This window comes from Opisthocomus hoazin, chromosome 2 (assembly GCF_030867145.1).
Source record: "Opisthocomus hoazin isolate bOpiHoa1 chromosome 2, bOpiHoa1.hap1, whole genome shotgun sequence".
In the NCBI taxonomy this organism is placed as follows: domain Eukaryota; kingdom Metazoa; phylum Chordata; class Aves; order Opisthocomiformes; family Opisthocomidae; genus Opisthocomus; species Opisthocomus hoazin.
In genome coordinates this window covers 125,855,734-125,883,678 of record NC_134415.1, presented here as the reverse complement: position 1 = coordinate 125,883,678, position 27,945 = coordinate 125,855,734, and the positions used below count along the sequence as shown (strand labels likewise).

The window sequence follows — 27,945 nt, the reverse complement described above, 5'->3', positions numbered from 1 at the left end:
TGCTGTCCACTCTGGTAACATTATAATATCGAGTGAATATTATTATATTATTATATAATATTATTAAGTGAAGAATGATAAGCAGAAAGCATGTCATGTTCACAAGTGCGTAAGAACCTCCAGTTGCCACTGACTACCAGGGTAACAGCTTGACTTCCTCAAAGTCAAGCAAAAAGCAAATATAAATAATTGAAGGTAAGCCTAAGGGGCACATCACAACCCTTAGCCATTGTATAACTTCTTTGGAAACTTCTTAAGGGTTCAATTGCCTTCACACAGGGGCTGTCAGAAGGACAAAGGCAAAGCCTAAACTATTTCTGTAATACGCCTTAGCAGTGTTAATATAGATAAAGTAAATGAGCAAGAAAGCTAAGTGTTTTCATTCTTCCTCTTTATTACTTACTCTAGATGAACACAGACAGTAAGCAGAGATCAAAAAGACATATATATTTCTCAAGCAGAACTGTTGGATCTTGAAGATTTCACAGATTAAATTTTATTTGCAAATAGAATTTTCGGGTACAGAAAATACTAACAGAATTAAAAAACTGTGTAGATGTAGCACTTCAGGACATGGTTTAGCAGGCATGGTGGTGATGGGTTGACAGTTGGACTTGATGATCTTAGAGGTCTTTTCCAACCTTAATAATTCTAAGTTATACAGTAGTGCTTTCAAGCCATCAGGGTATTTTTGGTAGTCATGCTGCTGTTTGTTTTCCTCCTTATAGCCCCAGTCAGTGCAGTCTTATGACTGCGCAACAGTCTCTTCCCACAAATCAAGCTCATGTGGCTAGGGAGAAGAATTTGAAAAAAGGAACCCTGAAACTCTCCCAACAAGTAATGACTCCTGCCATTGGGCAGCGGGCAGTATGCAGAGGGGCAGCAGCACTCCTCCCTTTTTCTACAGCTTTCTTCACTTGAGTCTAATCTTAGAGCACTTAAACTTTAAACCTCCGAACATCCCTGTGAATGAGCCACTTTTACAAATGGAGAATTGGAGAGCAAAAAACCCACAAAAACCTAGTATGTTTTTGCCCTCTAGACCTCAGAAAATTAGAGATATTAAACTGCTAAACCTCTCCAAGGCAACTGCAGGGCAATGACTGACCTCCAAACCATCACTCCTAAACAACCAGTATTAGCAGTGTGCTCACTGGAGCATTTAACTGAATAATGAGTTTACAGATTGACAGAGATCCTGCTCCAGTGGGGATTCATCCCCCAAAGCAATACAGTGAAACTATTTCTACTATTTCTCTTTACTGCCTGGCTCATGCCACATTGTTTTTTCCCCACATTAAGATCATATTCCTATCCACATTACATTACTGTCTTCAGACGCAAACTTGATCAGTCTGGATCATTAGTATTTCTTCTCTGTTACACTAGTGCCTCATGGTCCCAGTCATACCTTGTTGCCTAGAGGAACACTGTACGTGAACATAATTGAAAAGAGAACATGAAGAATTAATAAAATAAGAATATCTTGCTTAGAGTGAGAAGTGTAAGTTTAAATTGTCTTCCACTGTTTCAGTGATGTCTGGAATTTCTCTATTAGAAATAAACAAGATATTCATTAGTTAATTCCTTATGTAACAAACACCATTACATAAAATTTATCATCTAGAGGCACTGAAAGAAAAATTTTAATTACCCAGGTGAACTTCACAGCAGAACTGCACTTTGTGATTTCTATGATTGCCTTCTCAACTTCACTAGTTCCCAGTATATAAGCACTGTACAGTTAGTAGCATGTTGATTAGCCTGACCCCTTTTTTGGATTATAAAGGACAACTCAAAGCAGCAGCTGATCAAAACTGAAAGGCCTGTTGGATGGGTTCATGGATGGTAAACCAACGGTGTCAGTGCCGTGGGCCAGCTGCCAGTTTCAGGGCATCCACTCAAGCCTCCGTTTGTTGATGAGCCACTCCAAATGCCGAAACTAAAAAGCTTTGCCTTCAGTACTACGTAATTGCTCTCCTGCTCCAGAGGCCAAACAGAAAAAAAGAGTATTTCCGAGCCTGCCTGCCAGATGCTAAGAGCATAATGCCTACAGAATAAGGTCACTTCCACAGGTGAAGGAGCAGCAATAAGCTAAGCAGCTCACTGCAAGCCCTGTGCCCAGCAGCGGCCCTTGCCTCTGTTGACAACGCCCCAGCACTGAAGGGCCGTTGCTCTGGAGGCATCATTGGCACCGGTGGCAAGAGCTCCTGCTCCACAGGCAAACGCACACCAGGCTCTTCCACTGCAGGCCAGGCTCCTGCCCACCCTGCTGCCGTCAGCCTCCAGGTCCATCTGACCCGCACGCTGCAAGCGGGGCAACGATGGCTTAGTACAGCCGGCATCCTTCTCCAAAGCCTCGCTTCATTTCTAACCCTAAACTGGAATGAAGCAAGCTACGCTGCAAGCATATCCTAAAACCTAAACCACAATCCTTGCTGGCATTAAAGAACTACTTCTACAGGACTAATGGTTCATTTTAACAGATCGCATCAAGCACCACACGTATCATGAAATCTTTAATATATCTGTTCTACCACTGAAGGAACACTTCCTTCACACAGACAGAAGATTCCCTACAAAAACAACTTTCCCCTACATGAAAAGCTCTATAGCAGAAGAAAACTGAAAGGACAAGAGCCCGACTTCAGTATTCTATACTACTTGTGCCTTCCAGTTGACCTGCAGAAGGGCTGGGCTAAGAGGTGCACACAGGAGAACAGACGAGGAGAAAAAGCAGGATTTCTGTGCTTGCTTTTTATCCTTAACTTCAACTTCCACACCCTTCTCTACTCAGGAAGAGCCTCCTTCCTTTCTAACCTTAAAGCTTGATGTTCCCATCATCCTATCAAACTCAACATAAACATTTTTATGTTGACAGTGACCACACTGTCAACAAAAAACCCCCACCGTGAAGTGAACCCCTTTTACAGACAAAAAGCCCCGTATTTTTGTTTTGCTGCAGCTCTCCCGGGTGTGAGCAAAGAGCAGCAGGTCTCTCCACCTTTAAAGTATCAGCAGCGCTGAGGCTTTCCCAAGGAGGATGCCTACGCTGCAGCCTGCCATGTGGAGAAAGACCAGGATCAGGGCAGAGCCAGCTAGGCTTGAGCCCTGGAAGCAGCCGAGCTGCAGAAGCTCTGCCCACAGCCTCCGACAACCGAGTTTGTCAACAACTAAGTGAAAATTAATCTGCAGTGAGCCATGGGTCACCAAGGACAGACTGCTTCTAGCATCTAAGCCAGACAACTTCAAAGCAGACTTCTGTTTCTCAGCTGCACTGCAGTCTGCAGTGCAGTCTCCCTTGTAAATATACCCAAAGTCTTTGCACTCCAAATTTTAATTCAGATATCAGAAAAAAGAAGAAAAGGCAGTTTTAACCAAAGCAAACAAAGTACAGAAAGTCCAAGTAACATGAAAGGGATTACAATTCCTCTAATACCTCTGTGACCCTTTCATTCCCTTTTATCCCCTGTTCCCGGGCCCCGCTTTCCAGGTGCTGCAGCTTAAATCAGGCTAATTTAAATCTTCCCAAAGTCAATGGAAAGCTTTCTGGCGATTTCACAGAAGCCAAAATTTTGCTTTCTTCATTGCTACTGTCATATGAATAACAATGCAAGAAGATCACTACAACTTTAATTTCTTGCATAGTCTTACGCTGAACATGGACCAGACACTAAGACAGCTGCCCCAGGTACAAGTCCATATCAATGCAGGTGTAATTCCTGATTTTTTTTTTCAAATATGTTTTTAAGTAAAAAAGAAATAAAGGAATAAGCAGGTGAATATTTTACTACTTAAAAACACTAGAGGAAACATGTCCCAGTGCAGGCAAGACTGCTCGCCTGAAGCATTCATCTGAATTGTTCCCTATTTCATCTCTAAACCCAGTATTAAACTGTTAAGAATAAGCTTCTTAGATTAAGAAGAATCTCTTGCTGGCAACACAAAAGCATCTGGACAATGTATACATGATATCACCTGGTAACAAACTAACAGGGAAATAAAAATCATAATAACCTCTTGCAAATGAAAGTGGGTTTATTTCCAGATATTTCCACTGGCTTCAATGTTTGACTTGGAATGAAACAGAACAGGGGTTCAAAATTTGACCTCCAATTTGTAAATCCTTTTTTCCCTGTTCCATTCTTATAATACTAAGAACAGAGCAATCAGATCAGAAACTAATGTTGTCTGTATCTTTGTCCTTTAAATAAACTGCTGAATATCACTGTATTATGCCTATAAGCTCCTTCAGATGATCTGTGAAAAGCATACTTAAAATTCCTCTTTCAAACTTAATTTACGGTGATTTTCTTGCAGTAATATGAGAATAAATGAAAAGGATAATTGATTTCAGCAGTAAGCAGTTACACACAATCATTTTTCTACAGCAGAAGAGACTATGAGCCTAGCATATCAAGCCTTTGATTTGAGCATTGTTTTTGAGGTATTCATAGGATACGCAAGATATGCAACTTTTTGTATTCTGTTATATTGCAGATGCACCAAAATACTTGCTACAAACTTTTAACCCTTCATGAAAAATTTATACTTGTATACATGATTTGGATCTGAAGAACAGAAACAGCTTCTGTTGAGCTGAGTCAAAATATCTGAAGATTATCAACATTGATAAATAACATTTATGGCAAGGCTGATCTAAAAAGTGACATGGGACTAAAAATATCTTGACAAAATTAACAATGAATGATTTGTTATGAATATGAAACATGCATATGCACATCAGTTATATAACCCATTTCTTATACCATTAAAGAGTAAACACCAGCCTATTCTTCCAGCTTATCAAAACACAGTAAAAAGCAGGCATATTTCTCTCCCATATTTCTCTCCCCTAATTAACAGATTAGTTTTTTTTTTAACTGCATGTCGTTTACTACTGCAGCACAATCTCATCTGCTTCCTTGTTCTGAATTGCTACATACAAAAGCCTATTGCTCCCAAAGGCTTTTCTAAGAAGCATCTGTAACAAAAGAATTGTAGGTGCATACCTTAACCTCTTGGTTGGCAAAAATCTCCACATCAACCCCACAGGCAACCAGAGTGGAGACATCACAGTCCATGCTACGGGCTGGCATCCCCCCCTTTAGTACACAGAGTTAGGCAACCTCAGAGTAACAAATGATTGGAAGGAAAAAAAAAAAAATCTTCAGGATTGCAATTAAACAGTCCAAAATACTGCTTCAATGCTGACAATAACTGCAAGCTTCCGACACAAGCTCTTTGCACTTCACTGAGTTGCTCCTTGCCTTTCCCTTGCACACCCACCAACTGAGCAGCACAGCATAGTAACAGCGCTATTCCATCTCTCACGGCAATGACATCACCACAAAGACTGACATAAGCTAAATCTATTTTTTCAACCCTTTTATCTCTAGGCAGCACAGTGGATCAAATTGAACATGATTATGTGCTAAATCTGAACTCGGACTAAATCAATTCAAGCAGCGTTCACTGGCAACTGAGTCATAGCTGTTGTTTCAGCTGAGTGCTTATGTTGGCAAAAAAGATCGCCTGACACTGAAAGCTCCACTCTGAGTGTAAATTAACTCAGCATTTAAAGCCACTAAGCTCAGGGTAATGTTCGTTACTTTATCATACTTTAAAACCTAGAGCAGAGCACTAATAATAAAAAAACCCCAACAAAAACCTAAGCATTCTGCTTTTAATAGCTCCAAGACTTCTTTTTTAATAAAGCACGCTATGTAACTCCACACACAAGATTAGAGAACATCTAGTCCTATCATCAGGAGTGATCAACATAGCACAGATCTGATCCTGGCACTTAGACATACAAGTTGTGCTCTGACTCATCTTCAGAAGATCAGAGGCATGTCTGTGTGTGATTTGGAAGTCAATACCCCTTCAAAGAACAGAACATGAAAATTTCCCTTGAAATTAGGACTTCACGCTAGGCAACCTTTATACCATCTGTCCTTAGGGTTACTCCTTCACAAATGTAACTGCATTCGACTGAAAGAACTAGATTTAAGTAAAGTGAAGTTTTACACCTGCTGACTCCGTGGACTGTTTACACTTTGCAGGTTTACTTTTTAATGGCAGAAATAAAATATCTACAAATTTGGGACATCTAAAGTTGATCTTTATCCCACACTTGCACGATTTTTTTTCCTCTAATGTTTCATTCTTGTGATCCATAAATCACCTTTAGTTGTTGCAGGCCTAGAGATGACATTTATGGGTAAGTCAGGTTACGAGGCAGAATTAAAATATTTAAGTATTAATATAAACCTAGCAGCAGCACATAGCATAATGTATGAGACTGTTCTGCTGCTTACTCCAATTCCATTAACGGATATTGCAGCTTGTACCACGTTCTGTGAAGCTGCACATAGTTTGCATAGTTTTAAAAGTGTCCCCTATCAATTTCAATAGCCCATCTCCTTAATCTTCTTACGAAACTGGTACATGGTGTGCAAACTGACCTGTTCCACTTCATGATTATTCTTGCACTTCTACTATTCATCTCCTTTCAAAACAGAATCATTGCAGTTTTTCCAATCCATCTGAGAAAAGAAACCTTACTGAGATCACAATTACCTTCATTTCTTGTTTCTTCTTGCCTGTTCCTAAGCATAACCTATTTTTTCCCCTTAAAAACCACTCTAGCTCACTAGTGCATTTTAGTGAGCTCTTTTACAGAGACAGCCTAGTTGGTTTTGCTTCTCGAAAACAAAGATTATCTAGCAGAAGAACTCTACGAAAGTTACTCAACAGAAGTTGAGTACTTCAACTTACGTCTTTCAATACACATCATATTCCAGTTGTTAGTACTCACTTCTCATTTGAAATCAATAAATAATCCTATGTGAGATTTTTTTTTCAGGGCACTCTACAATTCCATATAGTCTCATCTAATGTTAATAAAAATTTTTATTATCAGTTTAAAATTGATTAATATTGACTGCTTTCTGCAGATCGGAAGACTTGTTTTTCAATCAAATTTAAAGAAAGATTCTTCCAGTTTCTTTCAAAAAAATCTTAACTCTGGATTAGATGGTCTTGCTAAATTCCGATTCACCAAATTCCCACGGAAAAAAAAGCTGTATGTCATGTGTATTTTAAAGTATCAGATTTAATAAACACAAATTGATACAGACACATGCACTTCAGCATACTCAAAGAGCCTACTTTTTCAGTAGGTTCTCCAGATCCCTAACTGCTACTAATCACAGTTTTTGCACTAATGTGAGCAGGAAAGCCGCTCTCCTGCTGGCGGGTGCTAAGCTAGAGGATCTGTGGATCACATACATACCTTAAAGCTTCACCTGAAATCATAGAATCATAGGTTCGAAAAGACCTCCAAGATCATCAAGTCCAACCATCCACCCAACACCATCATTCCTATTAAACCATGTCCTGAAGTGCCACATCTACACGTTTTTTAAACACGTCCAGGGATGGGGACTCAGCCACCTCCCTGGGCAGCCTGTTCCAATGCCTGACCACTCTTTCAGTAAAGAAATTTTTCCTAATATCTAATCTAAACCTCCCCTGATGCAACTTTAGGCCATTGCCTAAATGAAAGGTAAAGGCTAGACAATATATGGAATATTAATACTGACCAACACAAGTGGAATTCTTTTTCAAGTAAATCAGCTGGTGCTGAGGACCTGACATCAACAGTATCACTATTTCAGAGGGATTATTTCAGGCTAGCTCTAGTATGCCCCGCAGGCTGGTACCCAGCAGCAGCACCACGAAAGCAGTCCTGGAGGCATCCTATGGTTTAGGTTCATCTGAATAGAACTGACAAGCAGAGCGCTCTGCAATGTGAACCAAAGCGCAGAAGGTGGAAGACCATTTCAGAAGAAAATGACCTGAACGAGAATGCTATTGTAAGTGCATTCAAAAGTACAGAACTTTATTGCCATCCTCTACCAATCTCACTTTGGGCTTAAGGTCACAACTGCTAATTCTGAGAATGGAGAGAAAGTAGAGAGTTTTGAACAGTCATTCAGCAGTCCCTCAATTTGTTTCACGTTTTGTCCATAGTAACAATTGTGCATGGAATTAAATGGGCACTATTCACTATGTGTGAATACTTCAGGGAACTGAATTGAAGAGCCACTGAGACCCACTTGTATATCTAGGCTGAGTACAGAAATACCAGGTTTTGACAGTTATATGTATAGTCATCAAACAGGTTCTAGAACTCAGAATAATACTGACTAAACGTAACTCCAGGTGGTATTGTTTCTTCACAAGAACCAACGCATTCCCGTAGCATCACTAGACTCCCTGATGATTAACACTTGATGATCATGTCTTACACATGAATCAGCAATCCCCTTTAGAAAGATGAAAAGTTTCAAAAGTCAGAAGGAAAGGAAGTCACGTTGTTCCAGCCAGGGCCAATCTTGTGGTCGGGATTTGTACAGTGCCTGGGATAACGCAGTCCCCGTCTACAACCTTTATGCCTGTGTGTGGAGGTTTTGTTTTTCTACAGTGTTACCATAGTTATAGCTATGTCTCAGTTTGATACTTACAAATAGTACCATAGATTTAAGATTTCTCAAGCTCGACTGTCAAATCATTAAAACAACTTGTGCAAAATCTCAACCTTCCTTTTGCAAGCAAACTACTACCAATTTGGCCTTAGGGAAACTCCAGCGTATCTTGACCTCACAGTAACATCAGCCACACTGTAACCAAAAACACCAACTAACTTCAGAAGCAAGAGTGACATTTTTTGCTCACTGGATGAAGCTTGTGCTCATCATTACTAGTAATAAAGGGATTATTTCTGTAGCAGTTCTGCTTGCAGGTGAAAACCATATTGTTTAAGGCGCTGTACATATCCAGAACATTAAGAAGAAACCCCACATCAATGACCCCTTGGCACTTGAATGGAACAGCGTAAATAAATTCACATTACGTCTGACTCCAATGTTTTTAATGATGTGCATCTTTATTGATCTCATTCAACCTACTACGCAAGTCAAAAGTATTTAAACTGAGCTCCCTTATATACCTGTAGCTAGGGACATACTTTTACAAATATAATCCTATTTTTTAACAGAATTATAAAATATGAATACTTTTAAAAACCCATAAAAAATTAGTAATGTAAGAGAGAGCCCTGAAAAAAGACCCCAAAAAAGATAGTTCTTCCTGTTTCTCTGTCTGCAGCAGAAGATAAGAAACACCAACCAGATGCATTCTTCAGGAGCAAAGTTAATGATTAAGACCTCTTTAAAGGAGCTAAGACATTAAAAAAAAGCGGAATACGGAAGCCTGAGTAGGGTTCAGCTCCGTCACAGAAGGAGAGAGAACATGCATAATTATTTTTTTCTTATGACAGTGAGCATTGACACGTGCTACAGTAGATTACCCCCACAAGGATGGAAGTAACAGATAAATCCAGTCAGAGGAACACACCAGCAACACACCAGACCAGGGGAATCTGGGCCAAGAGCTGGGAACTGAGGGCAGGAGTTATCCTCATCCGTAGCTACGCTGCCATTTACACTGCATGTATATTGAAGGATGAAAGGCTGGCACATTCAGGACACAATTCAGAGAGATATATCTGAAGTTAAGGGAGATGCGAAAGCAAATGAGAAAATACATGACCTGATGCTATGAGCTAGTATCACTACGCTAGACGAATTGGAAGTTACTGGACTGGAAGTAACATTCCCACTCTTCATTCCTAAACAGAATGGCCATCAAATGTTACTCTTAAATTATGCCCCTTTAACAATGTTGCCAGCATTTTAACACTGAATGTAATACCCTTCCTAATACACGAAAAAGCCTGAAATTCCATTAACGTCCCTTAGCAAACTTCTCCAAGAAGAGTCAGCAGTTAAACATGAGTGTCTTAAGCCAGAGGAAGCCTATCTGCACCAACTTATTCTTTCCTAGGTTCTAAATGACTATCAAAACTTCATGAATTTTCAGAGGCTATGGAATACAGCAATATCAAAGATATAATACAGAGCATCTAGAGCATTTTTGACCCCCCCAAAGATGGTAAATAGATGAATTACACACCAAATAAAGTATCTTTTAGATAGAAAATTTAATTAGCATTTACAATAGATAAGGAAAAATGAGCTATTCAACAGTTACAAAACCACTGATTCTTCCAAGAGGAGCTTGACCCTCAAGCTAAAGTTTCTACTAATTCTAAATTGGCAACAACTGTGGCAAAAAAGGACTCCAGTTCACCCCTTCTCATCACAAATAATCATTCCTACAATTTCAAGATTTTTAAAGGCACAGAATTTTGGCCAGAGAAAAAAACAAAATGTACGTTTAATTATACTCAGAATAACCCTAAATCAGTAAGTTACTTGTACGTACAGAAATTCTAGAGTTTGGAAAATCCCCAGCTGAACTATGCCTTGGCTTACCTTGATTTTTTCGAAAAGTAACTTTTCCATATTATAAGTGATATTTTGCTTTTCTGTAGATAACAACTTTGTTAGTCACACTTACAGATCTCAGAATCTGAGGGTCTAAGAGTCAGAAAATAAGACAAATCAAAAACATTATGAAGGATTTCTCTCTCCTTTAATAATAATATCAAGGAACTAAAAGACCCACACATGATAACATGAGAATACTTTAGTGACTGAATAAACGACTATGTCATTTAGCCAACATCATTTAGCTGTCTCATTTAGCTACACAACAGGTTTCACGTCTGACTCAGAATTGTTCAATTACTTTGAACGTGGCAGCATCATTCATAGTCCTTAGCTTCCAAGTAGATGCGGGGAGGTGTGAGGGGGTGGAAATCGTGCATGTGTCTTCTGTTTACTGGAAATGGTTACAAATCCTTCCCTGTGCCAGTCCACGCAGGGTAAGAACTGTTACAGTTCCAGACTACAGAACCCTTTCCCTCATAAAACGAGCTGCCGCAGTTCAGAAGTCAGGACATCCTTGATTCATTGGGTGAACAGATGACCACCCACAGAACACATCACACACACACGAATCCCTGATAACAGAAGAGGATCATAACCCTGCAGGGTAAGCTAAATTTATTTGCACTATCGTAGATAAATTGCAGTTTTAAATTAAGAGAACTAAAACATAGATCTCCACATCCTGGTATATACATTGCCATGATAGGCAACAGATTTGGGACTTAATTTCATTGCTTCAACATGGATAGCTAGTGCAATGTCAGATGCCTTAGGGTATCCAAGACACATGCACAGGATGACAGAGGTGATAAAGGACCTCTGGAATACCTTTCTCTTCTGAACTGTCACCCAGAGGCTCTGAGAGATTCTTTACTACATTTAAATTAGCACTAAGCACCTGTATTTGGGCAACTGAATGCTTCTCGTTCAATACAGTCAATGGAATCTGGAGTGGGATTTTGCTGACCAGTCACTGATGTGTAGTTTAGGACAGGCTTCATTGCTCTCTAACCTCCACTGACTGTGAACTAGATTTTCAGCAACTACAACAGAAGCTTAAACATATAGTGCATATGTACTCACATATAAGCCGACATTTGAATGTAAGTGTTGATCTTGAACTGAATCTTACACACTACCACTGTACCTCAATTTCTTCAACAGCAAGATAGGAATGGTGATATTTATCTACTGTGTAGATGTATGGCAGTGTTAATGAGCATGCGTAAAACAGATTTCCCAGGCAAATTTCTAATTGATAGATTTTTATGTTATTTAACCTGGTCAGACATGGATCGTGTGCCACACACACAGGATGCCAGGCCAGTACCCCGAGAGCTGCAAGCAGCTCTGAAATCTCAGGCACTTCTCAGTTCACACTGGGAAGATGGAGGTGCTCATTGGCTGGCACAGGAGCAAGATGCTGAAGAGATGGATTCAGCTCTTCACAGAACTACCTTTGTGACCTTGGATGAAGAACATGCAGGAACACACATTCAGAAGGCCTCAGAGCCCTTGTGTTTTATTTGGATTTTAAGTACAAGTTGGGCAGCACAGCTACTCTCCATTACTAGGTGTTATTTAATGGCTGATGCCGGCTGGGATAGGCCTGTAATACTCCTCCCTAAAAATGTGATTTACAGTTATCCATGTACTCTGTTAACAGTTTGAAAATGTAGTTTTAAGTCATTTCCATTCACCCTTACTTGTCTCAGACTAGCAAGGGTATTTAACATGGCTGTATGTTTTCCTTGTCATTTGAGACGCTTCATCACAGCAAAATGCCCTTGAAAGAAGAGCCTGGAATATCAATGCTCACTGCTGTGAGAGACCAACCTTATCTCTCAGCTCCAGCTCTGCACAGGACACGCAGGTGAGAGATTTAATGGCTGTGCTGAGAGAAAACAGCGCTTACTGCCAAGCCAGCAAAAGCAGTTCAGTCCAGAGGAAAAAAAAGTAAAAAAAAAAAAAAACCAACACACACACTGTCAAGCAGCATGCAGTCAGACAGCAAATAATGAAGCAATGAATAATAGATCTCACGTCACTGCTATTTTATCCTCATATTATAGGGTGGGTATTTATGTTGCTGCAACACTTCAGATCACAGTCTCTTCTCCTGTTAATCCCCTGATCCGACTGCAGACACAAAAATAAGTGTTGCTATTTAAAATTTACCATATACAAATATCCATTCTTGTCTTCATTACAGGCAGAAGACACTGTCTTACATTTTGATAAATTCTCTGCTATTTATGTTCAAAGGACAGATGGTTATTAGGTAATACAGGACCCAAAAGTCAGATGTAAATCTTCTCCAGTGGCTCGAAAGTGAAATGTGAAATCTGTTAAGGAGGTTGTGGGGTTTTTCCCCTAGAGCATATATACTGATGATCAGAAAAAAAAAAGAAATCTGAGTAATTCTAAAGTATCAGTGAACTTGTAATGTAGTTATAAACCAGCATTATCCTAGTCCCTCCCTCCCCGCAAGGCTGATTTCATGATTTCACAAACAGAAGAAAGAGACCATGATGGCCCATTTCAGATCCTGTGTCTTACATGATAATAAAAGGAGGTCAGATTTAGTTTCCCCCTTTTCCTCTCCCTAAAAACTAGATTTATTCTCCCAACTAGAACTTGAGAAATAGTCTTCCACTAACCCAGCCCAGGAAAGGGCCAGAACCAGTCTTCCATTCTTCTGTTTTTCACTTAGTTTACTCAATATTTCAGTAGTTTTTATGAAGTGTGATAGAGCTCTAAACAGATATTAACAAAAATAAAATAAAAACAAAATTAAAACAGAGCTAGTTCCCACACAGTCATCTCGCGCATGAAGTATCAGTACAGCGGTTTCAGCAGATGTATTTAGTACAGTTCTAAATCATTTAGTCATTCTATACGTTGGTTCACTCTAATAAAAGGGCATTACAATGCACTGTCAACATTAAATTGACAGTAATTAAATAGCAGATACATTAAAAAATACAAGTGACAGAAAACTGATCTTATTTCAAAGCAACTTACCTATATATTTAAACCATCAGCTTCCTTCTGAAACATGGAGCTGCAAATAACGAACCCAAATGTATGCTATTACTCACATCCCCTCTCCCCTACCTTCTAGTAGAACACTGTTACCATACAAAAATTCTATCTTGTTCTAGTTTTGATATTCTTCAAGAAAAAAAAAAAATATGAAGTATTTCGGAATCAAGTCATCCAGATCCATGGCAAATCTTGTCTGTGCTAGATATTTAGGCCAAACTAGAGCCATCACTAAAAGAGATATAGAGGCATTTTCTATATCTATATCATCAGGGCAGAGTTTTTCCCCTTTCAAACAACAGCATCAGCCATACTTGCAGTTGAGGCAGCAGTTCTGCATGTGCCATACAAGGTCTAGGGTAGATGCAAACTGTCTTAAGACAAGACCTCAGGCATACATATTTATTCCTCACCACCTCACTTTGTAAAGCCTCTTAATCATATTGAAAAGCCTAGACAACAGTGACTTTTCAAGAGCTTTTTCAAAGTTGGGAGGGGGAAAACCCAAATACTGGCTCCAACTAACCTAGAGCAGTTCAGCTGTTACTTTAGCTTCTAGGTTTGGTTGGTTTTTGGTTTCATTTAACTTCAAGTAACTTTGTTTTAATCAGCAGTCCCTGCAAAAAACTTGAAAAAAACAGAAACACCTGTTTCTATGAAGTTCTGTGAAGTTTCTTGTTTTCTTGGAAACAAGACACTTTCTCAGCCACAGATTTTTATTAGTTACATAGCTGCTCAGGGTCTTCTGGTTGCTTTACATCTAAGCCAACCCAGCTTATAAACTTGTCTGACTTTGGGAATATGCTGATTAATTTTTTTTAAGATTTCAGATGAAGTGGCTACATACATTTGGATGTAGGACTGATTCCTAAACCGTACCTGGAGTTACACCACTAAAGTACATTTGCCAGGAGTACTCTGAGCTTCGTCTGGAGACTAACTAGCACACAATAGTCCACATCTATGCTGCTACTGTTGGCCTACAAAATGAGGAAATCTGTCTTCAGCCTGCCCACGGGGAACATCTCAACTGCTGTGGAGCTCTACCCACGTCCAGGAGCTGCTGGGAGAAAACACTACTTAGACTGGTCTGAACCTAGCTGTGCTAACAGTTTACTAGCCATCTTTACACAGACAAGCATATCTGAACTTACTGTTGCAGATGCTGCTTTTTAGGACTTCTTAGTTGCCCCCACTCCCAGGCAGACATTAACAGTCAAAGATAGTTTGTAGAGCCTAATGGACCTGTTTAATCACTGATTTTTTTTAAAAAGCTGTGTTAAAATATTCACATTCCAAAGATGGGGAGGGGGGAGGAGGGGAGGAAATCGCTAGATCTTAGAAAATGCTAAGTAAAAATTCCACAGTCATAACTTCAATCCCAAAGCAACCACCTTTGACTTCTACGAGTCAAGACACAAAGATGCAGGCCCATTAATCTGATGTGGAGCTGTTCTCTATAGTAAAGTCCACCTATAATTTTGTCCAAGCTAGATGTAAACATCCAAGTGAGGAATCTATTTAGCAAAGACTGTAGTTAATGTTATCTATTAGGACAATATAAATTTACCTGCTACTTAATTCTGCATTTCTAGTCACGACCATTTATGCCCCAGTGATTTTCCACTCAATTTTTCTCACAACCTTATCATAGCTTACTTCACCTTATAATCAAACAATGTATATTTATTTTTATATTTCTTCATAAGTGTGGTCTTTAAGTTATCTGAGAATATTTATTGATGACTTAACTTTAATCTGCTAATTATTTTGGTAATACGTTACCAAAAATTCAAGGTAATGTTCTGTTCTAGTTATATGAATCAATTCATAGAACAGTTATGGATACAGCTGTGATACAGAACCTAGAGCTTTCCCTTATACAAAGAATTACAGTTTATCACATAGCTACAGATCACTTTGTTTTCTCTTTAGTCAACTGAATTGGAACAATCCAAATAAGCTATGAAGAGGGAAAATGCCAGCACTGAAGCACTCAAAAAATCAAAAAATTCAAACCACTAAGAGTTAATCCAACAGCCTCGATTTCCATATAATGCACAGGATCCCAGCTGAGGGGAAAAAAAAAATCATACTAAAAACCCCACTCCTCTCTACCCTATGCCCTTTGATGTATGGCACTCCGTACTAATGCTTACCATAAAATATGAATTTGAGATTATGTTAGTTTGGAGGTCACTATTTGTTTTACAGCTTTCCTCTGTAAAGGAATCTTTTTCCTTGCAGCATCAAGCAAGTAGGACTTACTGTAAAAAGGCAGTTATCTGCTCATTGTTGAAAAGACAAAAACCACAAGTATTAATTTGTCATTTAAAACGTAACTTGAAAATAGTATCTATAAATTTTACCCATAAACTGAGTTTTTACAGTCAGGACACTTCATACTCATCCCTCCAACTTAAGATGGACAAGCAAAATTCTACTTCACTTCACTTGAGATATCACCAATTATATTACAATTTCCTCAGGCCACAGAGATAAAATCAGGCTCAAATAGTACAGCACACTGCAAGAGGCATCTTGGGTGTACCACCTGCTCTCAAAGGAGTACTTGGAACTATGTTGTTTTATTTCATAGCACTGCTTTTGTCAGCTTGAACAAGAAGAAATTCGTGCTCCAAAATGTGCATAACAGAGGCAGGTCACAACTCTTCAAATTAGCTCTTAAAAGATTGCTTAAAACCATTCTGACATTGGATGATATCAAATGATAGCAACCGCTTCTCAGGGAAAGGATATGCTCTACAGCTAATACAGATTTATTCCCAACTCTAAATTACTAAGCGTATCTCAAGCAAGTTTATGTTTCTATGATACAAGGAAGTAATTGAAGACAGTCACAAGCCAAGAAACATTCCTTGAAGATAACTGAATTAGAACTCAAACAAAAAATAATTTTTTATCTTTTCGACAGAGCAACTGAAAGTTCTATATTTCCTGTTCTGTCAATGTTCTTTCAGCAACTTAAAATATTATTGTAATGTCTGGTTGCTATTTACAAAATATTTTACATACACCAAAGAATGCAGTCAAATTTCTGAAGGGATGTGTACCAGACCATATACAGTAAGCACATTTTAAAAAGAACAAATTCCCCAGCAAAACAATTCCTGTATCAGGTTGCAGACTGTTTCAGGGTAGAAGCCTGCCCCATACTACACTGTCCTAAGAGAAGGCCATCGAAGTCTTTAAGGCATCGCATTCACTGTAGTGATGGCAATAGTATAAAAAATTTGCACATAAAAGATAAACAGAGCATCTTGCTAACCACCAAAAGACACTCTCATCAGTCTACCGTCTGGCTATGAGCCAGGAAGCACAGTGGCCATGAAATAGGGGCAAGGTACTTAAACACAGTCTTACACACAGCAGCAACATAAACCAACAGGGACCAAAAGACATTAATTCATAAAGATACATATGCTGACATCCATAGAGATAGTCCCAACTTGCTGCCTTGTTTGTGTAAAGATACAAAAGAGAAGGTGGATGACAGACAGAGAACTTTCTATATTAAGACCCACTTATATATGGACCTCGCTACAAAAATGTAAAATAAATGTTCAAAAGCTCCTAAATATCATAGAGTCACCGAAAGGTTGGACTGGATGACCTTTAAAGGTCCCTTCCAACCCCCCTGCAAGGAGCAGGGACATCTTCCACTAGATCGGTTTGCTCAGAGCCCCATCCAAACTGACCTTGAACGTTTCCAGGGAGGCAGCAAATATCTCATGATATTTTGAAAGCACACAGATAACAAAAGCTTTTCTGGAAGGCAGAGTAGTTACCAAGTACAAAATAATGCCACAAAGAATCTTCAAGGCATTGACAGGTTTGGAGTTCTGTAGTTTTTTAAAAATGTCAATTTAAGGTCTAGAAAAAAGATTTAAATTTTAATGACCCATATCTTTGACTTGTCCTCTAATGCCTTTGGACCATTCCCTAGCTATGACACCTGCTGTATCTCAATTTGCTAAATAAATGCTTCAGTTGAGATAGACACAAATAATTATTTTTACTGATTTATTTATTACTATACAAATTTCTGGAAGTAAAACATTTCTGCAAGCTTAAAGAACAAAATCAAATGTAGTTCCTTCTGCCCCCCAGATGTAGAAGGGATATAAGTTAAGAACTATTTTAGCATTACTCCTAGAGCAAAAGTTGAGCAAAGAAATTTTTTTTTTTTTAAAGCAAAATTAAGGCAGACAAGGAATGAGGAGATAGCTTCTCCACTGTTTAAAAATCAGTATCCTCAAACAGTGACTTTGTAATCCACAGGATGGTCACATGCTGCAACTAACAGAATAATTTTTGTTTGTTTATATTTGTGACTATATTCTTTTCTATGTAATACTGATGGAGAACTCAGTTGTACAGACTTTGCTTTGTCTGTAATTAAAGTACTATTTCCTTTGGTGAATGGGAAGTAGTACCAACAACTTTGTAAATCAGAAAACACATCAAATTTAGACACTGCAGCACTTGGTGCTGTCCAGAGACTCTGGGCCAGTCTTTCCCTCAAGAAGCCCAGGAGGGGCTCTGTTATGGATACAGAGATATTCACATATTATATCGTAAGTTGTGAAAGCTGGAAGCTTAGAACTGAACTACAGGAGACAGTCACATCTTGAAGATATACAAGTTAACACTGAAAAAATTGTAGAAAGGCTACAAGAGTACTCACAGACAAAATGCAGCAGAAATGCTTTCTGTTGCATCTTTTTGAACTTGGTAGTAGAACTCCTCTTTACACAACAGTGATTTTGTTCTGTGAATTTGCAATAAGGGTAGTCAATATTCTGATTAAAAGACTGGTACGTACGTCAGTGCAAACCCATGATCCTGGAGGCAGGGAGGGGGAATCAACAACAACAAACCCCTCCATCAGAGCTCAGTCTTCTCACTCATTAAGTCCTCCACTCTGTTGATGCAGCTGTTTGCCATAGCAGCAGATCAAGTTGAATGAAGTGACTAAGAACTTAGCTTTTTGGCCCCCTACTACTACTAGGAAACCGTTCCAAAAGCAGATGCTCTGTGAGTTAGAAACTCTGGTTTTCATACAAACTTAAGGCCAGGTTTATTCCTCTTCCCACCACTTTTTTTTTTTTTTTAAGTCTTGAATTTATAAACAGCAATATAATAGTTCACAGCCTTTGCTTCTGCTACATTAAAACAAGCCAAACTCTTCCACAAAATGTCAATACAAAAATAGCTTCGAGATAAAACTAGTTTAGAACTAGCTTGCTATTTCTGCTTGACATAGGTGTCCTACAGCTCACAAGGCTTGCTAGCTTCACCTGGACAGACCTCCTGCCTGCAGTCCCAACAGCTCAGAGCCCTCCGTATCATGATCTGTGAGTAGGGGTGCTTTCACTTCCATCATGAATTTGTTAACTAACAGAACATTGCAGAAGAGCTTATATAAATAAAAGTGGTCTGAAGTTCCTGTAGTTTTAAATTCAAATGAAAGAACAGAAACAGATCTATGACAGATTTCAGTTTTCATAACGGCAGAGAACACAGAACCAAACCCAAGCTCCTTTCTTTCCGATATCTCAGACTTTCTCCATTTATGACTCTGCAAAATCTGCTGCAGCCCAGGAAGCCACTGAAAATGGGTGAAGTGGAAAAAGATTCTCACGCCTCCTCTACACCCTGTTTTCGCAGACTAGTTTTCTAACCACTTCACCTTGCCTCTTATATTACCTCCGAGATCTCATTGTTTGCTTTCTTGTTTTAGCACATCATTTACAAATTCTAATAAAAAACATCTGAAACTTCCATCTCAAATCAAAGGCAGGGAGTTAGGTCAACCTCAAATTTGATCAATTTGAGGTTGTGTCGAAGTCATAACACCACATGACTGGACAAGAATAAACACAGTATGGTAGGAAAGCACAAGCTTGCACAACTTCAAGAGATTTTTAGAAGAGGTTTTGAAAGAGATCACTGCAATCCACACATATAAATGCTAAAAAAAGGCAGTAAAAGTTTAAAGTTAGTCTCCTTGTGAAGAGAATTTAGATTTTCCCTGGTATGGTTTATTTCCAATAAATAAATGCTGGATTACATACATTAAATCATCTGCTAAAGTACTGGACAGAAAATCATTTGTTAATGCAGAGAAGGCAGGATTGGTACAGGAACTGGTGAGTGTAGAAGAGGAAAGCACTACCTTCACTGCCAGCCAAGGAAGTGCCAGACCAGGGGAAGGCTATTAATACCGCTTCTTTTGAAATGGATTATCAGCAGTAACTCACCTGGCATAGTAATAACGACCCACGCACGATCCATGACTACCCACACAACAGACAGGCACTCACAAAACTGCCACTAGCTTAGAGTTAGAGGTATCTTCAAAGCACAGGAAGATCGAGATCAGGACTTGAAGTTTTTCACAGACTGGCAGCACTGCTAAGTTAATGCAATAGCATTTGGAAAAAGCCAGCACAATCCCAGGATTCAGCAGCAGAATACTTCCAGGTACAGAGAAAAAAAATTATGTCTCTTTACATCTCAGTTCACAGAATCACAGAATAGTAGGGGTTGGAAGGGACCTCTGTGGGTCATCTAGTTCAATAATGAGTACAGTTTTAAGAAGAGAAAGATAAAAGATTATGATGGCATAGCGAATGGATACACACTTGGCATCAAATAACAAGCTCCAAGATGTCTGCAGGCATGCTAACAGGACAGCAAGATTGGCATTGCTGTTGGAAAGACACGAGTAATTTGGAGGAGTTTGAAGTTAAGTATGGGAGGGAGAAGTGCAAACCAACAATGGTGATAAACTTGAAATGGAACTGTAAAATAATGGCATGAATAGGTAAGAGTGATGGTGCTGAAGAGAGGAAAAAAGAAGGCTGAGCATACTCCTATTTCATACCATTCTGCATTACCAGATACATGAGAATAGTAGCTACAATGATTTGTAAGGAAGAAGTCTAACAGCAACTTTGAATAACGAAATAGCATGGAAAAAAATGTGGGAGTCATGAAACCCAAGCACATGGTCAGCTCAGCTAAGAGATTATCAGGGCTGATACATTCCTTCAGCCATAGAAGCAGGAAGAAAGAATAGTTCTTAAAGCTGAAGTTTGCTGAGCAAAGACAAAATTAGATGGATTGTCTGGGTCTGTCACTTGGAATCAGGGCAAAGACACTGTGACATATTCAGCATAAAAGACCAAAAAAGATGTCAGAAAATGAACAAGAGTTTGGTTTCAGTCTTTTTTTTTGTTTGGTTTTTCTTTTTTTTTTTTTTTTTTTTACACTGTCAGCAAAGCACACATAAGCGTCGATTGAACGAGGCCAGCTGGATTTGGAGAGCCAGATAAGAACTGGAAGGCTGAATCAGCTCCAGCTTTTGTGCTGATGACTGAAGTCAGGTGGAAGGAATGATCCCAGGTAACTTAAAGAGGGTTCCTACCAAAATAGACAATGACACACAGAGAAACAAGAGGGTATGTCTCATCAGTAAATTGGGAATACACTATCAAATCCAAGTCTAACAGGAGCTCACTAATAACCCAAACTAAGAACATACTTGAAGATACTTTACTTCCACAGAGCCTGATTGAGTAAAAAACTTTAAGTAGTGCCAGTCAAAGAACTAATCAAATTTGTGCAATAAAATTATATTAATGACTTAAATCAGTACAAGCAATTGATCATGTTAAATTAACTGGCCTACAATTATTAATTTAATTGTGGGCAAACAGGAACTGGAAGTCTGATACTAGCATACTAACACTCCTGAATCTACCAAGAAAATTCTACTTCCTACCGAGCTTTTATAGGAATGCTTTACAAGAACAGTCCTCAGTTGTGGCTTTTTATATAAGAGGATAAAGGCAAGTAAGAATCAGGGAACAGTTGCAGGTGGAAAGCAAGTCTGGAGATCATTCAGTCCAACTCCCTGCTCTGTGCAGGGTCAAATTAGGGCAGGTTGCTCAGGGTCATGCCTAGTCAGGTTTTGAATTTTCCCAAAGATTGAGAGTCCATAGTCTCTGTAGGCAAGCTGTGCTAGCACTTGACCACCTTACAATAAAAAAAAAAAAAAAAACAAACTTTTTTTTGTTAGTTAAATTAAATTTCCTTTTTTTCCAATTTGTGCCCACCACTTCTTTTCACCACTGAGAAGAGCCTGGCTTAATCTTCTTCACTCCCCTCCATCACATGTTATTACACACTGATAAGATCCCCCTGAGCCTTCTCTTCTCCAGGCTGAACAGTCCCAGCTCTCTCAGCCTCTCCTTAGAAGCTGCTCAAGTCTCAGAATCGCCTTCACGTCCCTTTGCTGGACCCTCGCCAGTATGTCTGTGTGTCTGGTTCTGGGGAGCCCAGAACTCTAGTTCTGGAACACAGCATTCGGATCAATCTCACCAGGACTGAGCAGCGGGAAAGGATCACCTCCCTCAACCTGCTGCCACCACTCTTCCGAATACTGCCCAGAATGTCTTCTACCTTCTCCACCACCAGCACACACTGCCAGCTCATGTTCAGCTTGGTGACCACCAGGACTTCAGGGTCATTTCTGCCAAGCCGCTTTCCAGTCAGTCCCCAACATTGCTTGGTGCATGGGGATGTTCCTCCCCAGGGGCTGGACTTGGTATTTCCCTTTGCTGAACTTCATGAGGTTCCTGTTGGCCCATTGCTCCAGTCTGTTGAAGAGCAGCACACTCATCTGGTCTATCAGCCACTCTTCCTGGTTTTGTATTGTTTTCAAAACTTGTTGAGGGTGCACTCATTCCTGTAATCCAAGTCATTAATGAAGATGCTACACAGTACCGGCCCTAGCAGCAACCCCTGGTGTGCACCACCAATGACTGACCTCCAGCTGGACTTCGTGACCTTTCAACCCAGCAGTTGAGCCACTTTCCAATCCACTTCACTATCTACTTACCTTGTACCTACTTTATTAGTTTGTATATGGGGATGTTACCGGGGACAGTGTCAAAAGCCTTAAAGACAAATATCATCTACAGCTCTCCCCTCATCCAGTTGGGCTAGTCACTTCACCGCAGACCTCCAACAGGTTGGTCAAGCATGACTTCCCATATGTTTAACATTTTACACCATAATTTAAGGAATGAACCAAAATCCATTTTTAACCTTTTTTCTCCCCTATTAGTGGCCTTTGTCCCCTCGGCTTTTTATTCTGTCTCTCCATGTCTGAAATTCAGCTGAGCATACCCTAGCACAATCACTTATTTGCAGATGGCTCTTCAGTAGCTCCACAACACAGATATGCACAGATCAAAATATAATCTGTAGTAATGGGATATTTACTTGTGTATCAAAAATGTATTTTTTTTTTAATACGTTTGAGAGTTTACATGACTAAGAATCTTGCTAATATGGCCCCAGGCATTCTTTATTATTCTGATTTAAGTCTCCCCAGGCAGGTGAGAAAACTGGCTCCTGCAGTGCCCCCCTCCAGTTTGTCTGCATCTTTTTTTTGGTACAGGAGAGCCCAAAACAAGATACACTATTCCAGATGTTGCTTCACAATAAAATATATCACCTCCTTCAGCCTGCTAGTTCTGCTCTTGCTGATTTAGCATATTATGCAGTTAGCTGTGACTGAAGACTAGGATTTAAACCCTTTAAAATACATTAGACTCACAGTTAGAAAAGAAACACAGCTGGAAGAAAATTTACCCCTGTGTACTACACCCTCACAGACAGAAGGGTTACCCTTTGGGTGGCTTTCCATCCAGAAACAAAGTGGCTTCCCTGCACTGCAGGAAACTCACGTTGCCCCCTGGTTCCCTGGGAAGTCTCTTTCCAACATTGCCACAGCCCATGTTTCTGCTCCCAGCTTTTCCCAAAACTCCATTGCATTGCAGTTTTCTTCCTCTCTCAATCTTTCTCCCCTCCTACTTTGCATTCTGGAAGCCTGTCTTTCCTGATGCTCAGGTGCCTCCAAGGAAGAAATAACATCTCTTTGACTGCCCAGCAGCTCAGGTTTCAGGGTCTAGTAGCTCACAGAAGGCAAATGGAGCTTTTTCTGCAGGCCAGTCCCAGCCATTACAAAATAAGCAAAACCACATAGAAAAAAATAACATGCTAACACTAAGCATTCAAATATGATGCAAATATCACCTGTTTCGTAAGCACTTTAAAGAGCTTTGAGTAATACTGACTTAAAGTCCTTACCCAGTGTTCTCATTTGCAAGCCGAGGAAGCATAGGCTGCATGAACTTAAAATTGGTTGAGAACTTGCTGAACTGACATGCAGAAACACTAATAATCAAGAGCTTAACACCCATTTGGGAACAAGTAACAAGCAAAATATCGTCAGGGTCAGTATCAGGGCAGGTACTGTTCAGTATCTTCCTATGCACTCTGTACAAGACAAACCGCACGTTTTCTGAAAGTGCAAATAACAGTAAGATAAAATAAGGCTTAAGTTGTGGCTTTGGAGGTCCTGACTGGACATGAGAGAAGAAATACTTCACTTGAAGGGTAATGCAACACAGATGCCATTGACCCAGAGATTGTGGAATTTCATGGTTTTCAAGAGGTTATAAAGTCACAGCTGACCTTATCTAGTGTTGGCAACAGTCCTACTTTGAGCAAAAGGTTGGACCAGACGGCCTCCAGAGATCCCTTCCAGCCAACGCCTCTGACTTGCTGAAGATACAATGCAGGAACTTCATTGCTCAGGACAGCAATGATAATTTGGGGAACACTCCTGGGGGAAATAAAGCATATACTGGTCCACTAAGTGAATGCACCAAATAATATGCTTGTCAATGATATGCTTGGATACTTGTTACCACTCTCAAACACAAAAAGGAATTTGTTAGTTTCAGACCTTCTCATTACAGATTCTTAATTACTATTTGCATAAGGACAAGCAGGGAGGTCTGCTTGCTCGTAGACTCAATAAAAACATCAAGCAGAGAGAAGTCAAATTCTCAACACGGTAATAATACAACACACTTTGCATTGCCAAGAGCTTAGAAGAGACTCCCGTGCTTTAGTCTGACAATTCTCTGTCAAGCTGACTCATTAAATGTACTTGCAATATTTAAGTGGCAGTCAAATACCTCACTCCATTTACCCAAACTTTGAATTACAATGTAATTCACCACAGTGGCTTTTGAGGGTACAAAGCGATCTCTTTACCAAGTTGGCCTATAGCCTATTCCAGCACTGCCAACAGAAGTAAGACGTATACGGGATTGAATTCCAGTTAAAGCAAGTTGTTTTGCACGTAAAACAGTAACTTTTGCAGTAACACGTTGTCTCTCTACCTAAAAAATATTCAGTGACATCTCCTCTACACTCCTCTGTACTTCCACACGTTTCTTGTGCTTAGTTTTAGTTGCCCAGACTGCTCCAGCAGCTTATTTGTTTGAAGTCTAGAAAGCAGACTTTCTGCTGGCTTGTTTAAAATTACCTGACTTTTCTGCTAGTCCAAGAAAATCAGTTAGCTTACATACCAGAATTACTTTTCTAAAGTATGTACACACACACACTACACGCATATGTACATGCAACACTGAAAAAAGCAGAATAGAAAAATCAAACTGGTAGGAAGATTTATTATCCACCCTTATATATTCAGAATATAGAAAACAGTAATCATCACACTCAGTTTAGCTAAATTTATTAAGCCTATTCCTTCTACACACAGTAAACCCATTTTTAAATACTACCCTAGAGCAGGAAGTCTGTAATTAAATGGGCTGCTGTAGCATTCATTGAAAAGTCAAAGCTGTATAAATATGAAATAGTATCACCAAGACCACTTAAGGTATTAGAGGGACATAAGCCATATCTACCCAAAGAAATGTTCCTGGCATCACTTGGGCTTTATTATTCATTTTGGTTGCATTTATTCCTTCAGGGTCTAATACATTGTATTAGATGCTGTACTAACAAGCATCACAGTCCTAAAGCACTTAAGACACAGTGCAAGTTACAGATAAGGAAAGTAAATCATCATGTGAAACAATGACATAATCAGAAAATAAAAACAAGACATTAGCTTGGCATTTGCAACTTTCTAGCTGATAAATCATGAGAAAGTTTTGCTGTTGGTAAAAATTCTATTTAATATGCTAAGAGGGCATAAACAACTAAAACCTTCATGCAACAGACTAGTGCTGCTGGAAGAAAACTGTCATTCATTATGAATACAGAGATCAAATTTAGCTCCCAGTAGAGAATTCCACAAAATCAAAAAATAATTTTTCCCCTAAGTAACTACAATTCATATCATATGAACAGCAAACTACAAGATTTGATACCAAGAACTTGCATCCTTCTTTAAGGCAATGCTCTCACGTAGGAAGTAGTGCCGTGTCAACGGATAAGTGATAACCTTAAATTTCTTTTTCTTTCTTTTCAGGTTATTGTCCTGGGTTTGGCCAGGACAGTGTTAATTTTCACCAAGCATCCAGGAGGGGACACAGCCAGGCAGGCTGACCCAACCTGGCCAAACAGAGCAGAGTATTCCATAGCATGTGCCGTCATGCTGGGTTCCAGTGGGGGGGAGCTGGACAGAGGGAGGGCAGTTACAACTCTGGAGCCCTCAGCACAGGACAGACCTGGAGCTGTTGGAGTGGGGCCAGAGGAGGCCCCAGCAATGATCCGAGGGCTGGAACCCCTCTGCTGGGAGGAAAGGCTGGGAGAGCTGGGGCTGTTCAGCCTGAAGGAGAGAAGGCTCCAGGGAGACCTTACTGGAGCCTTTTTCAGTACCTGAAGGGGGCCTACAGGAAAGACAGGGGGACGATGTTTTTAGCAAGGCCTGTTGTGACAGGACAAGGAGTAACGGTTTTAAACTACTGGAGGGTAGATTTAGACTGGATACAAGGAAGAAATTTCTTATCATGAGGGTGGTGAAACACTGGCACAGATTGCCCAGAGAGGTGGTAGATGCCCCATCCCTGGAAACATTCAAGGTCAGGTTGGACAGGGCTCTGAGCAACCTGGTCTGGTTGAAGATGTCCCTGCTCACTGCAGGGGCATTGGGCTAGATGACCTCTAAAGGTCCCTTCCAACCCAAAGCATTCTATGATTTTATGAAAGAAATCAGTCCTCCCATTTGCAAGGCTTGAATTTTTTTTTTTAATGTTCAATGTGTTTAAAACTACAGATATATTTAAATATTCCAGGAAGCATTCTCCGCAGTCCATTCATTTACTTAACTATCTTTATGCATTAGACAGGGACTGTATCCATTAGTTACCAATTAGCTCTGCCAAGTGTTTCTGTGTATATCTGGAGGACATCCGCCCTCCCCCATAAAGATCAGAATACCAAAGATCTCTCCCCACCTCCCTAAACAGTCAAGTGAAGAGGACACAAGCAACATTCTTAAATTAGAATATACAAAGACAAAACTAGCATCTTTTATCAAGTTATTTTTAACAAAAACAGTCTCCTTACCAAAGCTGGGCTATGAACAGCACAAGTACTCAAGATACCCATTTTGTTCAAACCATGCTGTAAATTTAAATAATTACTAATGCATATTTTAGCTGATCCCATTCCTCTATAGCCAGGCTAAAACTTTACCCATCTTACGCATTACCTTGCTTTCCAAGTAATCCTACATACTTCAGCAGGGCTTTGTCAAATAAGACAACAAATATGCATAAACATAGATCAGATTTTAACCACTTCAATGCAAGAGTATTTCCCATCCCCTCCTTTTCTTTAAAAAAAAAAGTGAGGTGATACCTGTAACAAGAAGGCGTGTTAAGCGCCTTAAAATAATTCTCACAATACTTTTATCCTAGCAACACCCCTACTACAGTAGGTGGGATAGTAAACGGAGCCCTCCGATACAAATACAAAGCAGCCTGCTCAGGACAAAAGATAAACCTGTGAACAAAACTTGGGTCCCAAGCCCCAAACAGGTCTGCAATCACTTGGTTATGTTTCCTCTCCACAGCAAGGATTCCAAACTATTCACCAGGGATTTCCAACTTAGTATGCATCTTTGATCATCTCCTGCGTATGTGGAGGTACAAATATCCTTGCTTCTGCTGGTACTAAGAACAGAACTTGTACAACCCACAGCGAAATGGGTTGATGAAGGCAAATGCTGGCAGGGAATAGGTGGGAGTCAGGAAAACACACCAACCAACAACAGGAAGAGATATTTGAAGGCTATTTTACCTACATAGTTTTTTGGGGAGGTTTTTTTTGGTATTTTTTTTGGGTTTTTTTTCAAATCATGATGAGGGTAGTTCAGAGAGAATACAGGTAACAAGCATAAGTGGAATCATATCTGAATACAGTATTATGATCTGAATTACTGGACGTATCAATTGGAGAATTTAAAGTAGCAGTAAGAAGCAGAAGTGTAAAGAAAAAGCTCCCATGTTTCCTTTCCAAGCTTTTAAAAAGGCCCTTATCCCCACCTTCTGGTGAGTCTATTTAGACAGACGAGAGATTCCAACCATGAAAAACAAAACATCTGAAAAGTCAGATA

At 39.6% G+C, this 27,945-nt stretch overlaps 1 protein-coding gene across 4 annotated transcripts in view; it reads right to left on the bottom strand.

The window, feature by feature from the left end:
- Positions 1–27,945, bottom strand: part of RCAN2 (regulator of calcineurin 2) — a 95,612-nt gene that overhangs the window by 41,176 nt on the left and 26,491 nt on the right. The window contains exon 1 of one of the 4 annotated variants that reach the window (XM_075414969.1): positions 5,013–5,292. The exons of the other annotated variants lie outside the window; for them this stretch is intronic. Coding sequence (XP_075271084.1) covers positions 5,013–5,099 — 87 coding nt within the window. The 5' untranslated portion in view covers positions 5,100–5,292. Of the gene's footprint in view, positions 1–5,012; positions 5,293–27,945 lie in introns of those variants that run through there. 4 annotated transcript variants of the gene reach the window in all.